This window comes from Montipora capricornis, chromosome 11 (assembly GCF_036669925.1).
Source record: "Montipora capricornis isolate CH-2021 chromosome 11, ASM3666992v2, whole genome shotgun sequence".
In the NCBI taxonomy this organism is placed as follows: Eukaryota; Metazoa; Cnidaria; class Anthozoa; order Scleractinia; family Acroporidae; genus Montipora; species Montipora capricornis.
Genome location: NC_090893.1, coordinates 29,239,588 through 29,262,087, shown reverse-complemented (window position 1 = coordinate 29,262,087; position 22,500 = coordinate 29,239,588). Strand labels below are relative to the sequence as shown.

At 39.3% G+C, this 22,500-nt stretch overlaps 2 protein-coding genes and 1 pseudogene across 3 annotated transcripts in view; 2 read left to right on the top strand and 1 right to left on the bottom strand.

Annotated features, from left to right (window-relative positions):
• LOC138025094 (polyadenylate-binding protein-interacting protein 1-like) overlaps nucleotides 1-6,519 on the top strand; it is a 20,729-nt gene extending 14,210 nt beyond the window's left edge. For both annotated transcript variants that reach the window (XM_068872361.1, XM_068872360.1), the window contains exons 8-10: nucleotides 1,129-1,174; nucleotides 1,789-1,885; nucleotides 3,153-6,519. In XM_068872361.1, the coding sequence (XP_068728462.1) occupies nucleotides 1,129-1,174; nucleotides 1,789-1,885; nucleotides 3,153-3,246 (237 nt within the window). In that variant the 3' untranslated portion in view covers nucleotides 3,247-6,519. The remainder of the gene's footprint in view (nucleotides 1-1,128; nucleotides 1,175-1,788; nucleotides 1,886-3,152) is intronic.
• Nucleotides 6,520-7,276: 757 nt separating this feature from the next.
• Nucleotides 7,277-16,787, top strand: LOC138025096 (uncharacterized protein CXorf65-like). The gene is made up of 5 exons (XM_068872363.1): nucleotides 7,277-7,417; nucleotides 8,260-8,346; nucleotides 11,497-11,613; nucleotides 12,887-12,967; nucleotides 14,218-16,787. Exons 1-5 carry the CDS (start codon nucleotides 7,393-7,395, stop codon nucleotides 14,415-14,417), a joined length of 510 nt encoding a protein of 169 aa, XP_068728464.1. The 5' UTR covers nucleotides 7,277-7,392; the 3' UTR covers nucleotides 14,418-16,787.
• A 139-nt stretch (nucleotides 16,788-16,926) lies between these two features.
• On the bottom strand, nucleotides 16,927-22,412 carry LOC138023308 (uncharacterized; annotated as a pseudogene).
• Between the last annotated feature and the right edge of the window lie 88 nt (nucleotides 22,413-22,500).

Here is a 22,500-nt window from a genome sequence, read left to right as displayed (position 1 = left end):
AGTCGACAATAGAGAGCTTTAGATTTTAGTTCAAGAACGACTACGAGTTCGAGATTTTCTCATAGAACAACAATGAGCGCGTCCAAACCTGCGTCATTTTGGCGGGAAAGACGTGATACCGTCGTCATTTTAGTAGAGGTTTTTCAAAAATGTCGTCGTGTCAAAACAAGTCAACAACACGGTAGCAGTTTTGGCATTTTTCGATCAGCGGAAAGGCTCAGTTACCAGCAATAAGAATAACTGAGCAACTTGTACTGCTAACAAAAAGTAAGATTAATCGTACGGGTTATAAATTTCCTAAGTATTTTCGCTAAACACGGGCAGTCAAAACGCGTACTCGTTCTCGTCTTCGTCTTAAAATCGAAAGGTCCCTAATAATAATAAATCACACGGAGTCCATTACATAGGTCGACCTCAGTTCTGAGGGCTTACCCTCTCAACCATGATAGAGCGAGTTTCAATAGGACGTTTTCAACCAACCTCCAGAGACACCAGTAACAATGGAGAAATGTACGACGTCTGGTGGACGAACAAAAGAAGCTAGTGAGAGATCTTTTCTTTTCGTCCACCAGCATGGCCGCGATGACGTCACGTTAAAACCTCCTATTGTCTCTTTTAGTCACCTGCAAAATTCAGATGGCTTCAACAGAATTCGAACCCATGACTTCTGCGCTGCCAGTCCTTACTCCACCAACTTAGCTATGAAGCCACTCAGTTGGGAACAGGTCAATTTTTTTGAGCTCATGTGATGACGGTTTATCGTCCTTATCCGAGGATAAGGGGCGCTATTGTAAAATCATATTCTCATAGGTTTGACACCAATTGATGTTTCAGAGATTGAGAGCGGGAGAGTTAACAATTATCAAGCGACACGGTGATCGAATAAACTTATATATGGGAAACTTGTGTCTTGTGGAGAATACTGCTTTCTGGGAGGCGAACCTCATGTCCTAGATGTTGTAACTTAATGAAGAGAAGGTCTTGTTTGATGTTGGAGGCGTCGGCGTTCGACTCGGGTTGATGACACTTACCCCGTACTTTATTATTCCGAGTATTTTTTTCTTTGGGGTGGGGGATCTTTAGAAGCCGCATGTAATTGACACTGACATCATTTGTTTGTTATTTCAGGATGACTTATGCTTGCAGGATGACTTGACTCCTGTTACAAATCCAGGTAAAGCAGTTTTCCAGGCTTTCCGATTTTCAGATGATTCAAAATTTAGTTACTAGCTACTGTCTTAAAAAACTAAAAAGTTGCCATGACCAACTCGAACAGAAACCTAAAATCTGGGGTCGGTTGCTGGAGCTTGGTTAGCGCTAATCGTTGGCTAAGAGGTATCAAAAGCTATAGGTTTCCATGGTATTTAACGCTGGTTAGTGCTAACCATGCTTCGAGCAACCCGGGCCTGATGTCTGGCTGGGATCCCCTTAAAAACCGACAAACATTGGAGTGGTTAGCTAAGCAAAATTTTGCTGACCCTTATCAAAACCACATTCCCGACCAAGGTCATTTTGAACAATTCTGGTACACAAGGGCGCATCGCGCCGTGCTTCTCTGTTAGGTGTTTGACCAAGTTTTATTGAGATATCCTCCCATTATCCTCCCAAGGGATCATAAATCCCACGGGTATCCGTTTAACCGTATTGGGTAAGAATACCTCAGGGAATTAGTCTTCGTGCTTCGTATATGACTCATCTGGAGTATTCTGAATAGTCCGACATGCCCCGAGAATATCCGGAAGGGAAGAAGGCAAACATTTCGGGTTGTTTTTTTCGTTGCCGCTTTAGATCAGTGGAGTGATTACTACGATGATGCAGACGAAGAAGCATCGATTCACGACACGTACAAGTACTACTTCCCGGACCAATATAATGAGGAATACAGGTATACTGAATAAATCGGTTTTCGTAAATATTTATAACGCTGACTTTCATTGGCAGATGAGAAGTCATGTGATCTGAACCTTGATCCGTGTGCATTGTATCCCTTAGCCAATGGGACACAATAGCATCTCGTGTTCACATGAACTCGTTTGTCTTCGTAAAGAAGAAGTCTTGGTACCTAAGACATTTAGAGTTGTCAATAGGGAGCTTAAGCACGCATCGTTTTCGAACTGCGGACGACAAGCGCAAGTGAGCTGTCTTCGTAGGTGTCTTTTTCACTAATGGAGACGATTGGTTTAAGAATCTGATAGAGACCACTAGCTCTCTTGGCATGTGAAGTATTCTGTTCCGGTTCCACCCGCAGCTCAAACATCTTGCGTGCTTAAGGTCCCTAATCAATCATGAACTCTTGCAGCCGGAGCTCTGCGATAATTTTTCACATACAAGAGACCTTAGCGACAATCTGTCAGTAGTATTCTTTGAGATGCTTGTGTTTTTTCGCCTTTCTTGTTTTAAAGAACCTTTGTCACTTTCTCTCGCCATGGACATATCTTTTGACAGTTCCTTCTCTGTTTTTCTCTGATTTAATCGGCATTGCGAGCGAGTCGGTCGCAGTTGGCTTTATCTATCGTTCTAAATTGGCCAGTCACAATGCGCCATCCACGGTGATGCAACACCAAAGCTGTCTTTGTGGCACTCAAAGCTGAACTGTCAGCCTCTGGGGAACTAATTAGGAACATTATACAAACACCATAGAGCGATTTTCAGTTGAGTGTCGTAAAACCAAAACCAAAGTAATTACTTTAGCCAATCAGAAAGGACGGAGACAATCCGGTAAACCAATCAAAACTCGAAGTAATTACACGTAGCCGACGCAAAGCACGGGAAAATGCGCACGTGCGAGCTACGATTGGTTTTGGTTTCACTCTTGATTGGTTGAAAAAGTGGCGCAAGAACTTTGAACCAATCACTGAGTGAACTAATCATAAACCAAAGCAATTTGCTAATTACTTTCGACACTCAATTGAAAACCACTCTATCAACTTACATCGAATTGTTGGTTGGTTTTTGAGGAAAGGGGAAAATCGGAGTACCCAGAGAAAAACCTCCCGTTGCAGAATACTAGAGAACCAACAAACTCAACCCACATATGACGCTGAGTCTGGGAATTGAACCCGGGTCACATTGCCTTGGTAAGAGGCGAGTGCTATCACCACTGCGCCATCCCTGTTCACTTAAAAAAGTTACTAATGACTTTTCTTTTGTAGCCACGAGGAAGATAATGGATATTACCTCCAAGACGATCCAGAATTTGACGACGAAATTGACGCGGAGTTTGAAAAGTTCCTACAGGAACAGTGAGAAACGCCGTAGTGAAATCATGTGGAAAATGTAGTTCGTCCCCAAGAGTCGGTTTGTTGCATCTGAAGAAGATTGACTTGCTTCAGTGTGTCAGTTTTCTGTTATCTCTGTTTTTTTGGATACTTTGGATACTGTTTTTTTGGATTCTTTTTTGGCCTACTCGTTTCACTCGGTGTTTTGGAGTAAAGTATCTCTTGCTCGGCAGAGGTATACTTGATTTCCGTCTCTGTTTTAAGAAGAAATGGGAAACCTCTGCACGGATCTCCTCGATGTCGTCCAGAACTATTCAAACTCTTAACCGGTTTAAGGACGGTGCCTACTATTGTTATTGCGCATACGTTCTGCGCATCTCGAGATTCTCGGGTTTCCAATGAGTGGTGCTTACTAATACAGGGTTATTTTTGCGCTGTTTAAAACTACGCGAAGAAAGCAGAACTTAGGAAGAGCTCTTAGTATCCAGAAAGAAAATTGGGGGAACCATGAATTTTCCAGAGACAATTAAGCTTCAATTTGGAATAGAACGCCGTACATTGCTTTGTATTCGTGGTTACCCCAAATTTTCCTTTTTCCTTATTTCAATAACACTTGTTAAAATCTGCTCTTTCCGCATATTTATAAACCATACAAAAATATCTTTGAATTAGTAAGCACCGTCCTTAAACCCCGTTATAACCAGTTTGAATTTTAGCGCCTGCCCGATGGCAGAAGAGTAGAGGTGACGTTGCATAGACGTCACGTCACGCGTGCGTGACAGAAAATCTTGGAGATTCATTCAGAAGTTTGCTTTCGTTCTCGCTAATTGAAGGGGAATCAAGGAGACCGCTGACGAGCAGGGTAAGTGTAAATTTTCGCTATAATTTAAGCGTTGAAATAAAGTTTGGACCTCTTTTGCGGCGCTAAGCACGAGCAATATACGCCGACCATTATCCTGTGGATGACTTACTATCCAGCAGTTTTAATCTTTACAAAGATTTCAGTATTTTCTCACGTATGCTTGGGTGCGCACACTCCAAGCACATCTAAAGCCGGGTCACAGTTTCATTAGCGACGCAAACACAAGCACAAGCATAACAGCTCTCATTTCACCGTGAAAACGGCCTCGACGCAAGCATAAAGACCAGCACAAGCACAGGGATCTCTTTCTTTCCCCTTTTTTTGTGCTTTCGCTTGTGCGTGCTTTCGCCAGTTATGCCGTGTAAAACGAAACACAACATAAACACAAGGAAATTTACTGCCTCTGACCGTCTCTTGCCAGTTAAAGCACTCGTTGCAGATTCCCCGCGTCTGAGCAGTTGCGTGTTCTTATGCTTTTGTCGGCGTTCGTTTTCACTTAGCATACTCACTACTTGTGCTTGCGTTGCTAATAAAAACCAGGCTTGAGTAAATATTAGGGCGTGTTTGGAAACCTTGACCAACGTTGAACGTGAGGTACTTTTAACTTGGAGGTTTGACACACTGTCATGAATATTTGCAATATTGTTTTTGGACTACCTTGTAATTCATCCCCAGAGACAGTCTGAATATAGTTTTTTTATTTAGACACGGTAAAAATTCATCGGAAATTTTCAAAAAATAAATTTAAAGAAAGTCGTATAAACATAACAACTTTCTTTAATTTTCCAGACATGTTTCGACGGTACATCCGTCATCTTCAGTGTTGCATATTTTGAAATCGCCGTATGAAATATGTAACACTGAAGATGACGGATGTACCGTCGAAACATGTCTGGAAAATTAAAGAAAGTTGTTATGTTTATAAGACTATCTATATTGTTGCTGCTATCTAGACCTTTTGGATCAAATTTAAAGAACTAATTAAACTAGAAACAGTTAAGCAATAGAGAACTTTTTCCGAGTTTAAATAGCCTCATCTAAACACGAGGGGGAGTTGGGAGAATTCGAGGCAGTTATGCAAACCCAAGACGCAGTCGAGGGTTTGCATAACTGTTGAGAATTCTCCCATCTTCCCCGAGTGTTTTGATGGGAAAAAAATCCTCTGTTGCTTTTATAAAATATTTCTCAAAAATAATTCGACAAATGAAGGAAAGTGCTGTTTTTTCTTTTTACTTGATTGAAACAGATTTTCTTGATGCACGCTCATATTTCCTACCAGCCAATCAAATCGCGCGTCTGACAACACATAACCAATCAAAATTCGTGTGATGTCACAGCCGTGATTAGATACTCTCATCTAAACAAAGCTATTGAGCAATGAGAGTGCGCGTACTATTCTAATTATTGTGTAATACTAAGTAAACCTGTTTTTCATGAATGCCGTTTATAACCGACCTGCTTAAACAACCATGAATGATTAGTCGACCAAATTGATTTAAAGATTTTTACTCTCTCAGATCACAGGGGAGGCTGTTTTGAAGAACTGCGCGGCTATGGCTTAAGTTATTCGTAAAGCCTTAAGTAATGCAGCCATTGAACCACAGGGGCGAAGACTCTACTGAGGTGGCGAATATCGCTTGTGCTCACGCTGCAGTCTCTAGTGAGGAGAAGGTTTAAAAGCTAGTCTTGGTTCCCCGGAAAATGTCACGTTGAACCAAAATTTGTGTGTTTATCAAATTACACTTTCAAGATATATCCTTTAATGACAGCTAGCTTGCTGAGCCGGCGTTCTTTTAGAAGACGTCCTTGTTGACAACTTGAAACTTGAAAATTACACGAAACAAAAAGCACCACAGGACATATGCGTGTGACGTCACGGCCGCCATGTTGTTTGTATCAGGTAAAAAACATGGCGGCTTGTCACGTGAGTAAACATTTAATGTATTATAAAGTAAACCTCACAACTCGTGACGTTAACAATAGGCCATTAGTACAATAGTCTAAACTTTTTGGCCCTATTATCTGCTTGAAGGAGAACTGTTCTTCTGGCATATTTCACCTGGTTTTGTCAAACAGTGACTTGCAACTGAGGGAGCGATCTCCGTCGATGTAACGATATATTTCCTGGAAAAGAAAGGTATCTAACATCTTAGAATACGTTTAAAATGACATTTAAAGGGATTTTCTGTTGAGTGTCATAACTAAGACTGAAATACATCTTCGGCCCATTTTAGCAACGGGAGACTCACATGAACCAATAAGGCGTCCTTATCGAGCCAATCAGAATGGCCAATCAGTCGGAAATGATTATGTCCATTCGTCTGATTGGAGAACAGGTGTCAGATTTGAAGCCAATCCCCTTGCAAAGTTACTCATATTCTAAGCAATCGCATGTATTATATTAAACACTCATTAAAGAATAAAATATTGAAAGTATGGGAGTTGGCGAAGTAGTCAGATATTTGTCTCTTTGTGCGTATTTTTGTCAAATCTGACGTGTTCTTTCTATATATATTGAAAGAAAAATTGATTTTAATCGCGATCGTGATGGTGAATTTTAAGAATACTGTTACAAACAACAGAATCATCCAACTGATTAGTCTTACTTTCGCGCATTTGTCGTTCTGTTCGTTCGTCCTCCGTCCGATCGTTGAATCGTTAATTCGGCCGCCCATTCGTCACTTCGTTCATTCGTCTGTTCTGTTATTTGCTCGCTCGTTCAGAGACGACATTAATGCGGCCGGCCCGACCCCCTCCCCCCCCTCCCGTCCGCCCCTCGAGATGACCTGCGGCTTTCTTACACAACTTGTATACAGTGTATTCTGCAAAGAAAAAAACCTCCCTAGTCAACAACGGTGGTGCACTCCCTCCTAAGAAAGGTATTGGATCGCTGCCCATGCATTAACTGGCATACAAACGTGCTTTAAAAGTTTAAAGAACTTGTCAAACTTAGTAATCTCTGAATTTATCCTTTTAGTTTCCATAATAGTGAAGTCTCTTTCAGAGTGGATTCTCCAGGTCTTCGTTGTTGTACTTACCCCTTTTTACATTTCTGGCTGACTTAGCCGCCACTGGACGTCCCACGTTGGGCTGCTTAAATTTGTTCCCGTCTTAACATGCGTGATCATTTGTCGATCACTCATGCATTCACTCCTATATTTGTTTACTTAAGTGTCTACAGAGCTATGCTTTAACAAGAGAATTAATTAGTATTTGTCAACTTGCATTCATTTCGAATGCTGTGCAACTCATCAGGACAAAGTCGACGTGTTGCTGGTTTTGGAAGTTTGCTCTCAACCAAGCGCAGATGAAATGTTTATCACGGTGAAATATGGAGGTAAGGTTTTGAATTTTTTTTTATCAATAGGTTCTTTTGGGACATATACTTTGTAACACAAATATTGCCCTTGTCGCTTGTTCGTGCTGGTGTAATTTGCGTTAATTTGTCTTATTGAGTTCCAATTTGCAACAAATTAAAGTAATTTCGGTGAATATTGTTGTTTTGAACCGTAAACGTTGCTCTTTACAACGAAATCGAGAAAATGCTTTGTAGAAAAGGACTCAACTCTTGTGAAACTGTGGGCAGTTTGTTTACTCATACAAGTCGTTAACCAAGCAGCCGCCAAGCCGTTTTTGTGTTCCTGTGTCCAGTGATTATGGCAGTTAGCACAAGTAAACATTCCTGTCATTTCAGACAAGCCAAGGTGAAGTATCGTTGTTGAATGCTAATTTTACTTTGTGGTATCTGTCCATTTTAATCCTTAAATATTGACGCCCGAACACGAAAAACAAAAGAGGAAAAAAATATTTTTGGAGAGAAGCAATGCCGGGGGCCAGTAAATTCTTTTAATTTATTTTCATTTATTTGGCATCCCCAATAATCCTCAACAAGTTGAGGTGGTGCGAAAAATGTGAGGAGAGGTGATTAATACTCGCTATTGAAAAGAAAAAATCTCAACCAAACCATAAAGGGTGTTGGATAGCAACAATCTTTTAATATTATATATGAAAGCATACAATATGCAACCTGCAAGATCCTCGTATTTCTGGAGACATCATTCAAGAATGATTCAGACAATAACGCATGCGTTTTCACGTTACTTTCGTCACCGTCAAGAACGTTCTTAAGTCAGCATCCAGTTGTATCGATCTTATAATTTCGTATTTTTTATATTTAAGATCACGAAGAGGCACTCTTCAACCCCAATTGTCGCATTCTGCACTTGTTAGAAGACATTAAGCGACGATGCAATTGTCCTGAAAACGGTAACTAAACGAGTTGTCTTGCTGTAGAATTTTAACTGAAAGAAATGTGTATTTAAAGTGCGGTTGTTGACGAAAGATAAAAGTAACAATTTAAACAGAGGTTTTGCACGGCAGCAATGTTGCATGACAGGAACAATGAAAATGTTTTGCATTAGAAAGAACATTTGTTCCCATAGGGAAAATAATCTATTGTTCCTGCCTGCAACATGGCTGCCGTGCAAAACCTCAATAGGCCACTTTTGATGTATTAAAATTCATCTTTGCAAAAAAAAGAGGTTTAGAGGACAAAGGCAAAAGAAAGTGGATGATATGCTAATATCTTTCACATTCATTGCAGCGGGTTTCTATTGTTTTTGTCGTCTTTGTCTCACTATCAAGCTGAATATTGATATTTCGAAAATGGCGTATAGGACGTTTTCAACCAACCTCTAGGGACACCAATAACAATAGAGAAATGTACGACTTCTGGTGGACGAACAAAAGAAGGTAACGGAGAGATCTTTTGTTTTCGTCCACCAGCATGGCCGCGATGACGTCACATGAAAACCTCCTATTGTCTCTTTTAGTCACCTGCAAAATTCAGATGGTTTCAACGGAATTCGAACCCATGACTTCTGCGCTGCCAGACCTTACTCCACCAACTGAGCTATGAAGCCACTCAGTTGGGAACAGGTCAATTTTTTTGAGCTCATGTGATCCCAAGAAAGGCTTTTGTCAATTAAATTGCAGGTTAATATTCTAAATTGACGCATTTCACTGTTTGTATATAAGTGAATCGATGATGGTGGTGGTAAATGAACAAGTGTACTTTTTGATTGTATTGACTCAGGGATACTATAAAAAGTATCCGATTGTTTTTAGCTCTGGAAGCCCAACGAATAAATAATAACAGTAATAATAATAATAATAATAATAATATTAATATTATTATTATTATTATTATTATTATTATTATTATTATAAAAAGTATCCTTTTTACGCAAAGACAATGACGTGGATAAGAGGAAAAGTTTCTTTCTCTATTTTAAGGTCAGCGCTACTCTGCCTCAGAGGCTCCAGATCAAATAGGAGGAGAACCAATAATGTTAAAGACATTGATGTGGCCGTTGAACTTGCCAGATCTAATATTAAATGACTTTTCTATTTTTATTTTATTTCTTATTTATTTATTTATTTATTTGGAAGTTTTAAAACAGTTTTAAACAGAGAAATATCTATATTGCTCGTAAATTTATAGTTCTTACCTTTTGGAGATATTTTAATTTTTGTAAATATTTTTATTATGCAAATAAAGTGATTATTATTATTATTATTATTATTATTATTATTATTATTATTATTATTATTATTATTATTATTATTATGATCATGCAAGACATTTATATAGCGTCCTCCCTTTATCATAAACAATATACTTAAAAATATTAAATTACCATTATTACCACTATTTCCTAACCATTGCAACTAAAAAATAGTCTAAGAATATTATAAATAAAAAGCAAGATACCACTATGGTGTTATTGTCTTAAAATAGTCAACTCAAAATCAGACTCGTAAACTCAATAATTTTAAACTTAATGTGCTGTTCAATAGATAGCCAATGGATTTCCTTGAGGAGAGGTGATCATATTTGTTGGATTTAAACACTACTCTAGCAGCGCAGTTTAATACTCGTTGGAGCCGTGGCAATAAATATTTGGGAACACCATACAGCAACGAGTTACAGTAGTCCACCTTTGATGTTATGAAAGTTGTTGTACCAGGGATTTCGTAGTTTCCGTGTTAAGCTGGCTCAAACCAGTTTTAATACTTTCAAGAGATCTTGTTATTGGAAGGATTGACTACAACACTTTGTCACGTAGCACCAATGTTATGGTATCATGTGAAACATCAATTATTTGCAAATAAGATTCAGTTATTTTTTTGATGTAACAAGTTAGCATGGCAATTGGAAAGCCTTGCAAAAACACCCAATATTTTGGTTTCAGTTGCTCATATCTGAAAAACGAACTGGGTGACCCCAATTTTTTATTGCACAAAAGTGATCAGCAGGCCAAGGTGAAACTCTCTACAAAGTTTCAAAAAATTCTGTGCAGCGGATTCAGGGCTACCTTAAATTTTCAATTATTTAAGGTGGCTCTGAAGCTGCTCCACAGAATTTTTTAAACTTTGCAGAGAGTTTAATTCTGGCATGCTGATTACATTTCAGAAATAACAAATGGGGGTCACTGAGTTTGTTTTGAGGTATGACCAGCTAAAACCAAAATATGGGGTGTCTTTGCAGGGCTTTCCTGTTGCCATGGTAACGTTTACGTCACAAAAATAACCGAATCGTTTTCAGCAATAATTGGTGTTTGATATGGTGCAATAACATTGCGGACAACTGATAAGTGTTGTAGTGACATTCTTTCTAATAAGAACGTTTCTTTCAAGTGTTGAAACTGGTTTGAGCCAGTTCAAGTAACTTCCTAATCCTAGACATGTTACGTAAATGAAGAATGCAGATATTTACACACTGCTGTAACGTGTGGAACCATGGGCAGAGATTCATCAAGAATGACACCAATGTCCTTTGCTGTTGAGGAACAATTAACTACCTCATTAACAATGCTCAAGTGATGAATGCTCGATCTTGGGCGATATCGAGATGAGAATACTAGCACCTCCGGTTTTTTTTTTTTTATTAGATTCACTCCATTCATTAGGCAAATACATATAAATAGAGATAACAAAGTAGGTAAATTTAAACAGTTAAGATGTATTAGTTATTTCCAAAAAGAATATTGAATGGAGAAGGGCACATTATAGTAAGGACTAATTAGGGCCCTTAAAACAGATATTATTCAAACAATAGCTCTTTTTTCTTGATTTAGCTTGAGTTGATTTTGTACCATTCAAAGGTCAATATGACGAACACAGGCTTTCTATCTTGCTCAGTTCCAAAAATTGGAACGTACGGCCTTCTCTGTCTTTTTTCGAAGTTATCCTTAAAAGTGCAATTTTTGACAGGAATAAATTTTAGTTTGCGATTTTACAAATGAAGGAACAGGTAACTTCCAAGGCAACCGTAATTGAAATTGTCATTACAAATATGAAGATAATTTGAAGAGAATTCTGGAAAGCTTATCCATTGTTTCATTATTCTTGCAGTTATTATTGATCTGTCGGATTTGAGTGGTTCGGTGAAAAACCTAGCGAATAACCAGTCGTCTAACGCCAGTGACTTTCTAGAAGAAAGGGAGACACTTATCCTCGTGCGGGTTGAAAGTAAGTAAATTACCGCTTGAATGTGCCTTCAGTAAGAAATTCAGTGCGTCATAGTCTTATTTTAGAAGCTTTGTGTTTTGCGCAAAAAGACTCAAGGACATTTTTTCCCATTTACTGCCTCGCAAATTAGTGGAGCAATTGTAAGGAGTTTGAAATTAACGCGACTGCAATTAACGCGATTTATAATGTTAATAGGACTGAGTGGAGTCCAATTCGGTCTGTAATCATACGAGTGATTAACAAAATCGGACGACCGCGTAGCGGGAGTCTGATTTGTTTAATCACGAGTATGATTACAGACCGAATTGGACGGCACGAAGTCCTGTTACCAATTAATCATAGCCCGGCATTAGGATTTCCGAGGATACAATTGCATTCCTTTTCCACTGTCTAATATTACAAATTCGTCCGTTTTGGAAAATCCCCATTTTGGTCGGGTAGGCGGTTGTTGCTATGGTTATTGTGATGAATTCTGTGATTGGAGGATTAAGCTGATTGCACTTAATATGATTGGCTGATGTAACTGTCCAAAAACAGGTGTCCGATTACAGCCAACTGTCCGATTACACCCCTACACAGTAATTAATACAAAATAAGGCAGTTAATGCACCAATCAAATTTGAGAAAATTGTGATGGTTATGATTACAAGGGAAATTTGCTTCCTAACTCATTGTACATGTAAAGGAAATTAACGTGAACGAGGGGGTAAAATTTCAAAATGTTGGAAATGAACGCTTCTCCTACACCCCCAAAACAACCACAATTTGTTGAGAACAGGAACAAATATATTTTAACATCAACTGTAAAACTCCAAATGATGATCGTGCAATCATTATCCCTAAAATTATGGGTTAAGCGAAGGAATCTGGCCGCTTCGAGCGTTCTTCACAGTGTTCATGATACCGAAATTCGAGAAGCGGACGTTCAGAACTGTTCTTCTGACAGCGAACACGAAGAAAATGCATTTGAAGTACAGTAAACGATTTACTAATGTGAAAGAATGACGTGAAAATAAAGTGCGCAAATAAAATCTATTGTTTGGTCAGGTGTCAAGAATGTCTGCAGTGAGTTACAGATTTGGGGGAAAATATTGTAATCACGGGCGTGGAAATTAAAGCGTTACTTAAACAAAAGCGCGAAAATTCTCGTTAATTTCATGAAGCGTACATTTCTTGTTATAAGGAATTCCATCGGTAGTTTGCATGGTGCTTATCGGTGCTACAGAAATTGTCCTTTACACATGTCTGTACATCCGTGTCACTTCGTTTGCAGAAAATCCTACTGAGGGACGCGACGTCCCATTATACACACCCCTTCTTCGCGATGAGAACGTTTTGACTGCAGGATTCTTAGGTGAGTACAACTGACTGAATTCGTCTCTTTCTTTGAGGTTTCTTAATTTTTACATTTTAAACCCAAATCCTCTTAATTTCTTTGTTTCAGCTGTTAAGTACACTCCCCCCCCCCCCCCTATTTTAATATTTCCACCTCAAATTCTTTCTTTTCCCTTTTTTATTCTTCTCTGTCGAGTGTTTCCTGGTATGTTTTTACATTTTTGACCTCATTTCCTTAGCTTTCCTTTCTTCGAGTTGAAGTTTGTTGGTTCTCTACTCTCCTCCGAGAGGTTTTTTCTTCGAATTCGTGTACTGCGGATTTCCCTTCTCCTCAAAAACCACCCTACGATTGGGTATGAGTTGACTTCATTTGATTTCTGTGCAGTGGCCCTAAGTAGTGCTCCACCGCTAAATAAAGTTGACCCTTAGGGCGCGTTCGATTGACCATATTCCGGAATAAGAGCAGGCGGAGTGATGATGAAAACGGTATGTTTGGCGCGTTTGGAAGCAGCAAAGATAATAAAAATATGTTTGAAATAGCATTTTAGCATTAGTGTGAATCTCCGTAAAAACTAAGGTTTTCTAACTTATATTCCATGTATTCCTGTTTGTTACGAGTTCGAATGTTTTGAGCAAAGGTAGTTTGCAAACTAAACTGAACGCAGGGTTGTCGGAACAACAACAAGAAGATTTATTCCAAAGTGAACGTAGTTTCCACGAAGTAAAACTCTTAACAACATGTACTTGACAAACTTACACGGCCTCCGCCAACTTGAATAAACACTGCTTCTGTCACACTTGACTAAACACGGCTAACGCCCACTCACTTCACTTGTAAAAAACTAGTTAAAAAACACTCCGCTTGGACTCGTCTACTTATATACTCTCACAATAAGCTTCTAGAACTTTCTAAATTAAAAATCAATCTAATTATAGAAAGACTACAAAACACACCGATTTAGAAACGCTTACGCACGAACCTAAAAATAAACAAACTACGAACTCTCGCGAAGCCTCTAGAAAGTAACGCTAGTCACGCAATGCTATTTTTCGTAACACTGTTCCGGAATACGGTCAATCGAATGACCAAAAATTTCTTTGTAGTTTTGATTTTGTAAATCTCGGTGTGCTCTTTCTGACTATTTGGATCAATAGTTGCTAATCCCATAATTTACAGACTCGGACCTACTCCCCTTCGGCTTGGGGTACAAAAACTGACCGACTCACGACCTGACATTAAAGTTCCCGCTTTTTTTTCACTAATTTTAGAAACATTACGACGCACGCCTACAGACACCTTAGATGTCTGCGGTAGAAGCTCGCGAAGCACGCGCCGAGGGAGCTTAAAACCAAGCATCAAAACCAAGGTTTCCGCAGCCCCCGATAAACTTAGTCCCACGGCAATAAACCCAACGGGGATGAAAAGTCTCTCAGGGAGAAGGAGGTCAAGCACCAATCGAAAGAGTTAGCAGTTCATAATTTTCAGTGACACTGCAAACTGAGCTCCATCATGACCTAGTCCCCATCAGCGTCCGAAAAGTGCCTATTTTTAAACCAAGTTTTGCGGGAAAATAAACATAGTCCAAACGTTGTACCCAATTCAAATCCTTTGGGAATAAAACGTTTTGCTCCAGGTTTTTCCATATCATTTAAATGTGAATGCTACATTACAATGCAAAGACAACAAACAGAGAATCTTATAATAACCTCGGGAGATACGAATTGGGTAAAACATTGAGTTCTGACGATTTTGTCTATTGCTATTTTCCAGCGAAACCTGGTTTAAAAATAGACACTTTTCTAACGCCGATGGAGATAAACCTGATACCAGATTCTCACTCTTGGGTATTGGACTCTTGGCTCCATGGTGTTACGTAAAATACCTGGGGAAGTGTACATAGAAGATCTCAGTGGTTCAAAATTTGGACAGCTCTAATCACCGGATAAATCACTATATCCAAAGGATAAGCCCTATCTAAACCATTCGAGTAATCCAGTGCATATAGATTAACTTGTTTATATCGCTCTTCCACCTTTTAAGGAAGGAAGATGTATATGTTGTAAACGACCGATATGTAAGCGTCACAAAGTGTCTTCTTCCCTTTCTTAACTTGTGCATCAGCTGTGTCTAGAATTGCCACTGAGGTATCTTTCTTACTTACTTACTGACTCTATTGTAATTGCCTTCTTGTAAATGAGAAAACTGGCGTTTAGATCGTGATGTTCACCAGTTCATCAACATTCGGCGTGCATTTAATGAGACATTTCGTGACGTAAGTGATAAGTGGTTTTGTCATAGAATTCAGGGAACACCTTTTTTAACGAAAGATCATGCAGGTCATTGGCTGACGTTTTGACAACCATTGCGAAGTACTAACACCAGCTCTTTCACGGCAAAAAGTAAAGAGAAAGGGAAGCTTTGTTCATGCTTAGTGAGGGGTAAAGCGTGACGCGTTTTGGAGCGTGTGTGACTGTGGTAAGGAAGCCACTTATGAAGGAAGCCGACTCAGCGGATGAAACCACTTGGTTGTTTGTTTGTTTGTAAAACGAAGTTCGGTTGCATTCGAGAAAACCGGAGAAGAACTGAGTTAGTGCCAGTCAGAGAGCTGGATATGAACACACACAGCGGCATGAAATCCCACTACATGCCCTTTTCAGTGCCTTATACACCTGTGAAGATTTGTCGAACTTATTCTGCAAGACCATGCACACAGGCTTAGACATTCTTATGCCGTTCAAAAGGACAAAAATGAATTTCCTGAGTGATAGACTGCAACGCGTCAAATTAGCAAATGACTGCTATTCAGACTGGGGTTCCGTCCCATCAGGTGTACCTCAGGGCACCAAATTAGGTCCCTGGCTCTTTGCATTAATGATAAACGATTTGAAGCACGGTGATCCGTTATACTGGAAATTCGTAGATGATACGACTGCATCTGAAATCGTACCTAAGGGTGGTGTAAGTGAAGCACAAGGTATAGTTAATGAAGTTACTACTTGGTGCAATAAGAACAGAGTCCAGTTACCTCCTGATAAGTGTAAGGAGCTAAGAATAACCTTTTCCAAGCAGCCACCAACTTTTGATCCACTTATTATAAATGGAAATGAGATTGAAGTAGTAAAATCAGCGAAATTACTTGGCGTTACCATAAGTAACGATTTGACATGGAACGAACATGTTGATAATGTAATCAAGAAAGTTAACAAACGAATCTACTTCCTAATTCAGTTAAAGAGAGCTAAGGTGCCTCCAAAAGAGCTTTCTCTTTTCATGTGACTTGCATTAGATCAGTAATGGACTATGGGGTTGTGAGTTATTTTAATTCTTTACCTAAGTACCTTAAGTACGAATTTACACGAGTTGAAAAGAGCGCCATTTCAATTATATTGCCAGGATATGATTATATAGCAGGATTAGATAAGTTAGGACTGTCAACTGTAGAACTACACCATCAACAATTGTGTGAACGATTTTTCCAATCAATAGAAACAAACAAGAGCCATAAATTAAGGCAATTACTACCTATGGAAAATATCAATAAATATAATCTTAATAATAAGCATAAATATAAAGCCCCGGTCGCTCGCACCAACCGGGCAAAGAATTCGTTCATCCTGTCCATGTGTGGATGATATAGTATCCACCAACACGGCCAGTGGAGACGTCTTCTTTGTTCCGGTTGGTGTTAGTGAACATTTTAAATACCTTATGTTTTCCTTTTTAATTGTATTTATTGTAATAATAGATAGTTATATATATATATATATTTTTTAAAATGAAATTATGTAATTCAGCCAGTCGGCTGCAAATAATTTTTAATAAACAACAACTACTACTACTACTACTACTACTGCTGCTGCTGCTGCTGCTGCTGCTGCTGCTGCTACTACTCCTGCTGCTGCTACTGTTACTGCTACTGCTACTGCTACTGCTACTGCTACTGCTACTGCTACTGCTACTGCTACTGCTACTGCTACTGCCACTACTACTACTAGTACTACTACTACTACTACTACTACTAATAGAAGTTTTCCACGGAGCGCGAGACCTCCGTCACCAGTGAAGTCACTTCCACACAGACGTTCAAATGTTCTAACTGGATTGTTCATTTTTGCAACAGTTAGAAATGAATTGGTGAACGTCTCGGACAAACTCAAGAAATTCTGGCATTTTGGCCACGATCATTTCCGGTTCCCAGTCCTCGCTGAGGAGATCACGGTCCCATTCTTCAGTGCCAAGGTGGATGTCTGTCTGTAAACGAAATGTATAGCAAAAAATTGCAGATTGTGCATAAAATGAAGTCGCAAGGCATAAGGAACTGTTTCAATTTACTCTTGATTCTGCAAATTGGGAATTTCGTTTGATTTGAAACCCATTTTTCTGACACACAACTTTAGCCAACAGAGGACCAGTAACTCCATCCCCCTAAAAATGTTCAAAACCCTAAAGGTCGCCGTATACTAGCCGATTTTTTGTCGTATGACTGCAGATTTTTTTATCCGCCATGTTGAGAAAAACGTTAGATCAGGTGACTCCTATAACTCTTCCTAAAATTGTCGCAGATTTGTCTGAATTCACCGCACACAAGCCGACAAGTGAAGGTTTTTCGTCGGGGGACAAAAAAATCGGCTAGTGTGCGGCAGGCCTAATAGATACCAAATCTGCCTTGAAAATACTCAAACACCAAATGCAAGAATTCGCTGGACAAAATACTGAATATTTTCGATGTGATATCATGGAAACGGATATCCGAGATTCCTAACACTTCCTCCTAAGGCGTACATGTCTTTCCGGTGCTTTTTGCCGACCGCGCCTAACTTTGAAGTTTTACCGCTACCTGATGTGAACACGGTTAAACGAATTGCTTTGGTTCCGGTCAATGAAAATTAGTTCCTTGGTTCAACGATAACTGGTTTCCAACATGTTTTCAATTCGTTTGATCAAATCCGCCTTGGTTGGTTATTGGCATACTTAATAGTAAATTTGATGGCACTAAACCTAATTCGTTGCTAGGAGGCAGCGGATACCTACTTATACTAAAGAGAGAACTTTTGAGCACCGGCTCATACAGCCTTTTCCCTTGGGGAGTCTAAGGCAATGCGCCCCACCTTCATTCTGGCAGCCCCTCTGTCAGCCTTTAAGAGTTACAATGAATTGCATTCTGCTTGCTGACAAGGGTTTCTCAACTCTCTGGCATCGGTTCCAGCCTTCCCTCTACATATCGTGTTAAGGTACCCAAATTATACGGTAAATTATATTGGAATGAAGTCCCACTTGCGGGTAGAAATGTTCTTCCAAATTTGCGCGGTCAGTACTTGTGATGCTAGTATGTTACCTTACCGTTTTTCGAGATTCTTCTTCCTTATAATCCCTGCACCAGGTACTCTCCTTGGACACAATCATCGTAAACCCTGGCCGGGGAGTGTATAGGGTCCGATGGGCACACCTTCGGTAATTGAATAGATATCCGTGGGGTAGATCATCGTCCGGAAGAATTAATCCGTCAGCATCGGTGAATTTTAATTTGGAGAGATAGCGAGACAATAGCTGTGTTCCCTCTTGTTCATGGACGCCATTATTTTTGGCAATAACATCATCTGTAAGACAAATTCCATCTTTAGTCGCATCTAGGAGCGTCATTTCTGAGTTTAATTGTGATAAACATCAAAATAATCGATAAATCTGTTGTGAAAAAGTACAGGGAAAACAACATTCCATAATTTGTCGTTCTCTGAAGTGGAACCCTTTGTCGGTCGTGATAACATTTTTCAATTAATGTCATCAAGGACATTTTCAGTTACCTGTAAGTGCCCGTATGATGAACCTGTAGTCGATTTCACAGCCAGGAAAGATTACGTTAGCAAGAAAAAATTTTTTGGATTGCAAAACCAGCCAGCCTCGACATCTCTCTCGAGTTGCTTCGTCCTCAAAGCGCAACTCTTCCACGATATTGCTCACGTCGTTGAAAGGGACGGGTATTTCCTCTAGCTTCGTTTTGACGTCTTTCCTTACAACCCATACCTAGTCAATATGATAGAAATGTAAGAAAATCAAAGATCAGACGCTTCAGTAGCAATTGCAATTACGGGACCATCGTAAAATCCGGGGCAGTTGTACCTTGCATCGTATTGCCTGACTTCTTGGGGATAAAAAGCTCAAATCGTATCTTGCCATAAATCCTCTTCAGTGCTTTCACCAAACGTTTCTTGTATCGCTTTGTGATCGAGATCAATGCCTTCTTTGAAAGCAACGTTCCACTCACTTCTCTTCACCGGGCTGGCTCGAAGTTTGTTGGTCGCTTCTTCGATGCACCAGGTTTCGTCGACATCGGCTGCAAAAATTCCAAATAAAAGTATGGTTATTTTTCAATGAATACCAGGAGCTCATGATGAGCTCCTGTGAATACCCAATCGATTGGGTAAAATCCGAGGCAGAAATAGAGCCAGTCACCCGCTTTCAACGAATGACTTGAATCGTCATTGTTAGGAAAGTTCTTAAACAAATAATGTCACGTCACGCCACATTAGTGTGGGGAGCGCAATAAGGCACATTTTCCCTCCCTTTTGGTCTCTGAAAATCATTTGAATAAAAATTTAAAGGCCCACGTTCGCCCAAAAGTCATTGCGGGTCGTTTGTTGTTGTTTTGAAGTGACGACTTGTCCAAATGCTGATTGACTAAATGCACTCAGGCGAATCACGCGGGAAAAAACATCAGCTATTTAAATTTGGGTATTTCGAAGAATTAGCAGGTTCCACCTACCCCTTTCAAACTCCATGGATGACGCCTTGTTTGACTGTTTTTACCGTTCTTTCTAAAGTAACATACTCTTAATAATTATTAAATAAGAAGAACCGCTTATTCTTACTGCGGTTTTCATAATTCTGGCGGAATCTTACCTTCAAGCGCTAAGCACCAAACTGCGTCTTGGCTTCCATCAATCAAATTTCCGAACATAGCTGGGAATATCACAGGCGACCCAAACGCATAATTCGAACGCTCAGTCAACGTAACGAATTGTAGGGTTTATATGGGAAACATGAAATGCCGAAAAAAATCGGCTAATCCTAGCTTACAGCAGGAAAATAAATGAAATAAACTTACTCTTACTTCACCTTGTGTCGATTGAAGGCGCTCAGGGCTAGTTTTAAAATGTGCTCCTATGCTTCATTAAATGAAGACAAGACTGGAAACTCGCAATCTCTGAAGCCACTGACTACTCTGCTATCGAGGACGATTTAATCCCAAAATCTGCTTGATTCGGCCTTTTGTCCACTCTCACGTGAAGATCGATAACAAACGATACAGCACAAAGGCATAGAGTCCGAAAACAATCTCTCCATACTTAGAGAACAAGCCAGTTTTCACTTAATCTTCTAATTACTTTCAAGCAATAAAAAATGAGGGTTACCAAGTTCGTGGGGTGTTTTCAGAAGGATTTCCTGTTGCTATAGTGACTTGTTTTGTCACAATGTTGAGCGCATTTTGTTACGCAATAATCGTTCTTTCGCGTGATACCATATTTATTGCTGTTTCATTTGGAAACATAACATTACCGTTTCGTGAAAGTGTTGTAGAATTGATCTTTTTAATGAGACATTACCTCCAAATTGTTGAAACTGGTGTCAGCCCCCTTATCAAGTTTCCCTATTTGAATCGGTATATTGCAGATTGCAACATTTTCCATCAAAAATTATGCAATCGCCTTCTTTAGACTTTATTCTTAATTATATCAAGGTCACGGAGACCAACGACAAATGTACAGGAGAATGACTTAGAGATAGAGAAGGGACTTGCTGGACTGACATAATCTCTTAACGAGTGTTTTATGCCTTCGCTTGATTGATCTTTTTCTTACCGAAGATTTTTTATGTACATATGTTTTTAGATCAATATGTTTTAGATCATCATCATTATTATTATTATTATTATTATTATTATTATTATTATTAAAACAGCACCTTTTAATGGGAATTCTGGTTGCCCCCTCAGTCATTCTCTAGTCATGCGTGCATATCCTTAAGGTTGCATCAGCAAAATTAAATTGAGCTATCATGATATCACATCAGGCAAAATCGATATTCCTTGAACTCACCTTCATCTGGATCCCGGATGACGACCGTTCCAAAATGGACACCACATGTCTGCCTTGTGGTAATTTTTTGCATTTATTTCTTGCTTGATCTTTTGCAAAGACAACAAGCGTTTTGAATCAGGCTGTTATCGTAACTGTAATGCAGTTTGCACGCTCCCTGAAAGGTAATTGAAGACGTTTTACAGAAGTGATCGGCCACTTTTATACTAGAGACGTGGAGACGCATAATCCGTTCAGACGAATTATGCATCTCTCATGTTATCCGTCTAGTGTAAAGACGGGATGATCAATGTAAGGCGCATAATCCGTCTGGGATGAACTTGGGCAAACATTTATTTCTGCGTCTGTTAAATTCGTCTAGTATAAAGACGGGCACTAGACGAATAACTGATGCGTCTGGGCGAAATATCCACTTTAGCACGTCTTCTATGACGCATTAAACTTAACTTCATAGTTCGTCCAGAAGATCAAGGATTTATCCAAATCAAAACAATTTTTGCACTGATTTACTCAAGAAGGTTTGCAAACTTATTTGAGGGAAAAAATTGGGGTTAGGTGCACTTTAAAGGGAGCCTCTACTCAAACTTAAGACAGAACAGAACATTTTACAAGAAACATCGTTCCCAATTTTTCCAATGAAAGCGTTTGTATCTGAAATAAATAAATTTTAAAACCACTCGTTTTGGTTTTCAAATTTCCCGGGCGCCGCCATCTTGAAAATTGTGACATGTCGTGGTTACCCAATAGTTTCAGCAATAGGGGAACCACGACACATCACAATTATTCAAGATGGCGTCGTCCAGGAAATTTGAAAGGGAAAATAAGTGATTCTAAAATTCACCTTTTCGATACAAGAAAATTGTCGATCAAATTTGATTGCAAACATTAAAATTATTCATTAGTTTGAGTGGAGGTTTCCTTTAAAAGTTCACGTTCGAAGGTTGACAGTACATTCTGCATGTGTGGCAAGCGAGAAGGTCCTGGAATGCGTGGGGAGGGAACCAGTCCATTATTTAACGCAAATATTGTCTCAATGTGTCCAAAAACAAAATCTCAACCACGCTATTTTCAAAAACAAAGACTCTACTGAACTGACAGCATGCAAGAAAATGTCTTTAAGACGTCTTGCAACTTGATACCTGATTTAAACACCTTCAATACACTGCTTTACGTTTCTTTTGGTTTTTTTTTATGTTGTTTGATCCACACTCAAAAATTTATTATAGCTTCCTTATGTTTACACGGCACATACCTGTAAACTGCAAGATCGAAACCATCAGCTGGTCTTAATCGATTATTGCGATCGTGCGCACAGCCCACTATACATACGGTCTTTTTCCTTCTAATGGTACAAGCGTGAGTTCACACATTCCTAGGGAAGGTTTTCCTTCGTCTATATATATTTAACGGATCAGTTTCGGACCTTACCCTGGTTGATGCCTGAGAAAGGAAAACTGA

Excerpts from the sequence above, each read along its gene's own strand:
- LOC138025096 (XM_068872363.1), top strand. The coding sequence starts at position 7,393 with ATGTTTATCACGGTGAAATATGGAG. Across the intron at positions 8,347-11,496 it reads ATGCAATTGTCCTGAAAACG|TTATTATTGATCTGTCGGAT; the intron begins GTAACTAAACGA and ends TTATTCTTGCAG. Across the intron at positions 11,614-12,886 it reads TATCCTCGTGCGGGTTGAAA|AAAATCCTACTGAGGGACGC; the intron begins GTAAGTAAATTA and ends CTTCGTTTGCAG.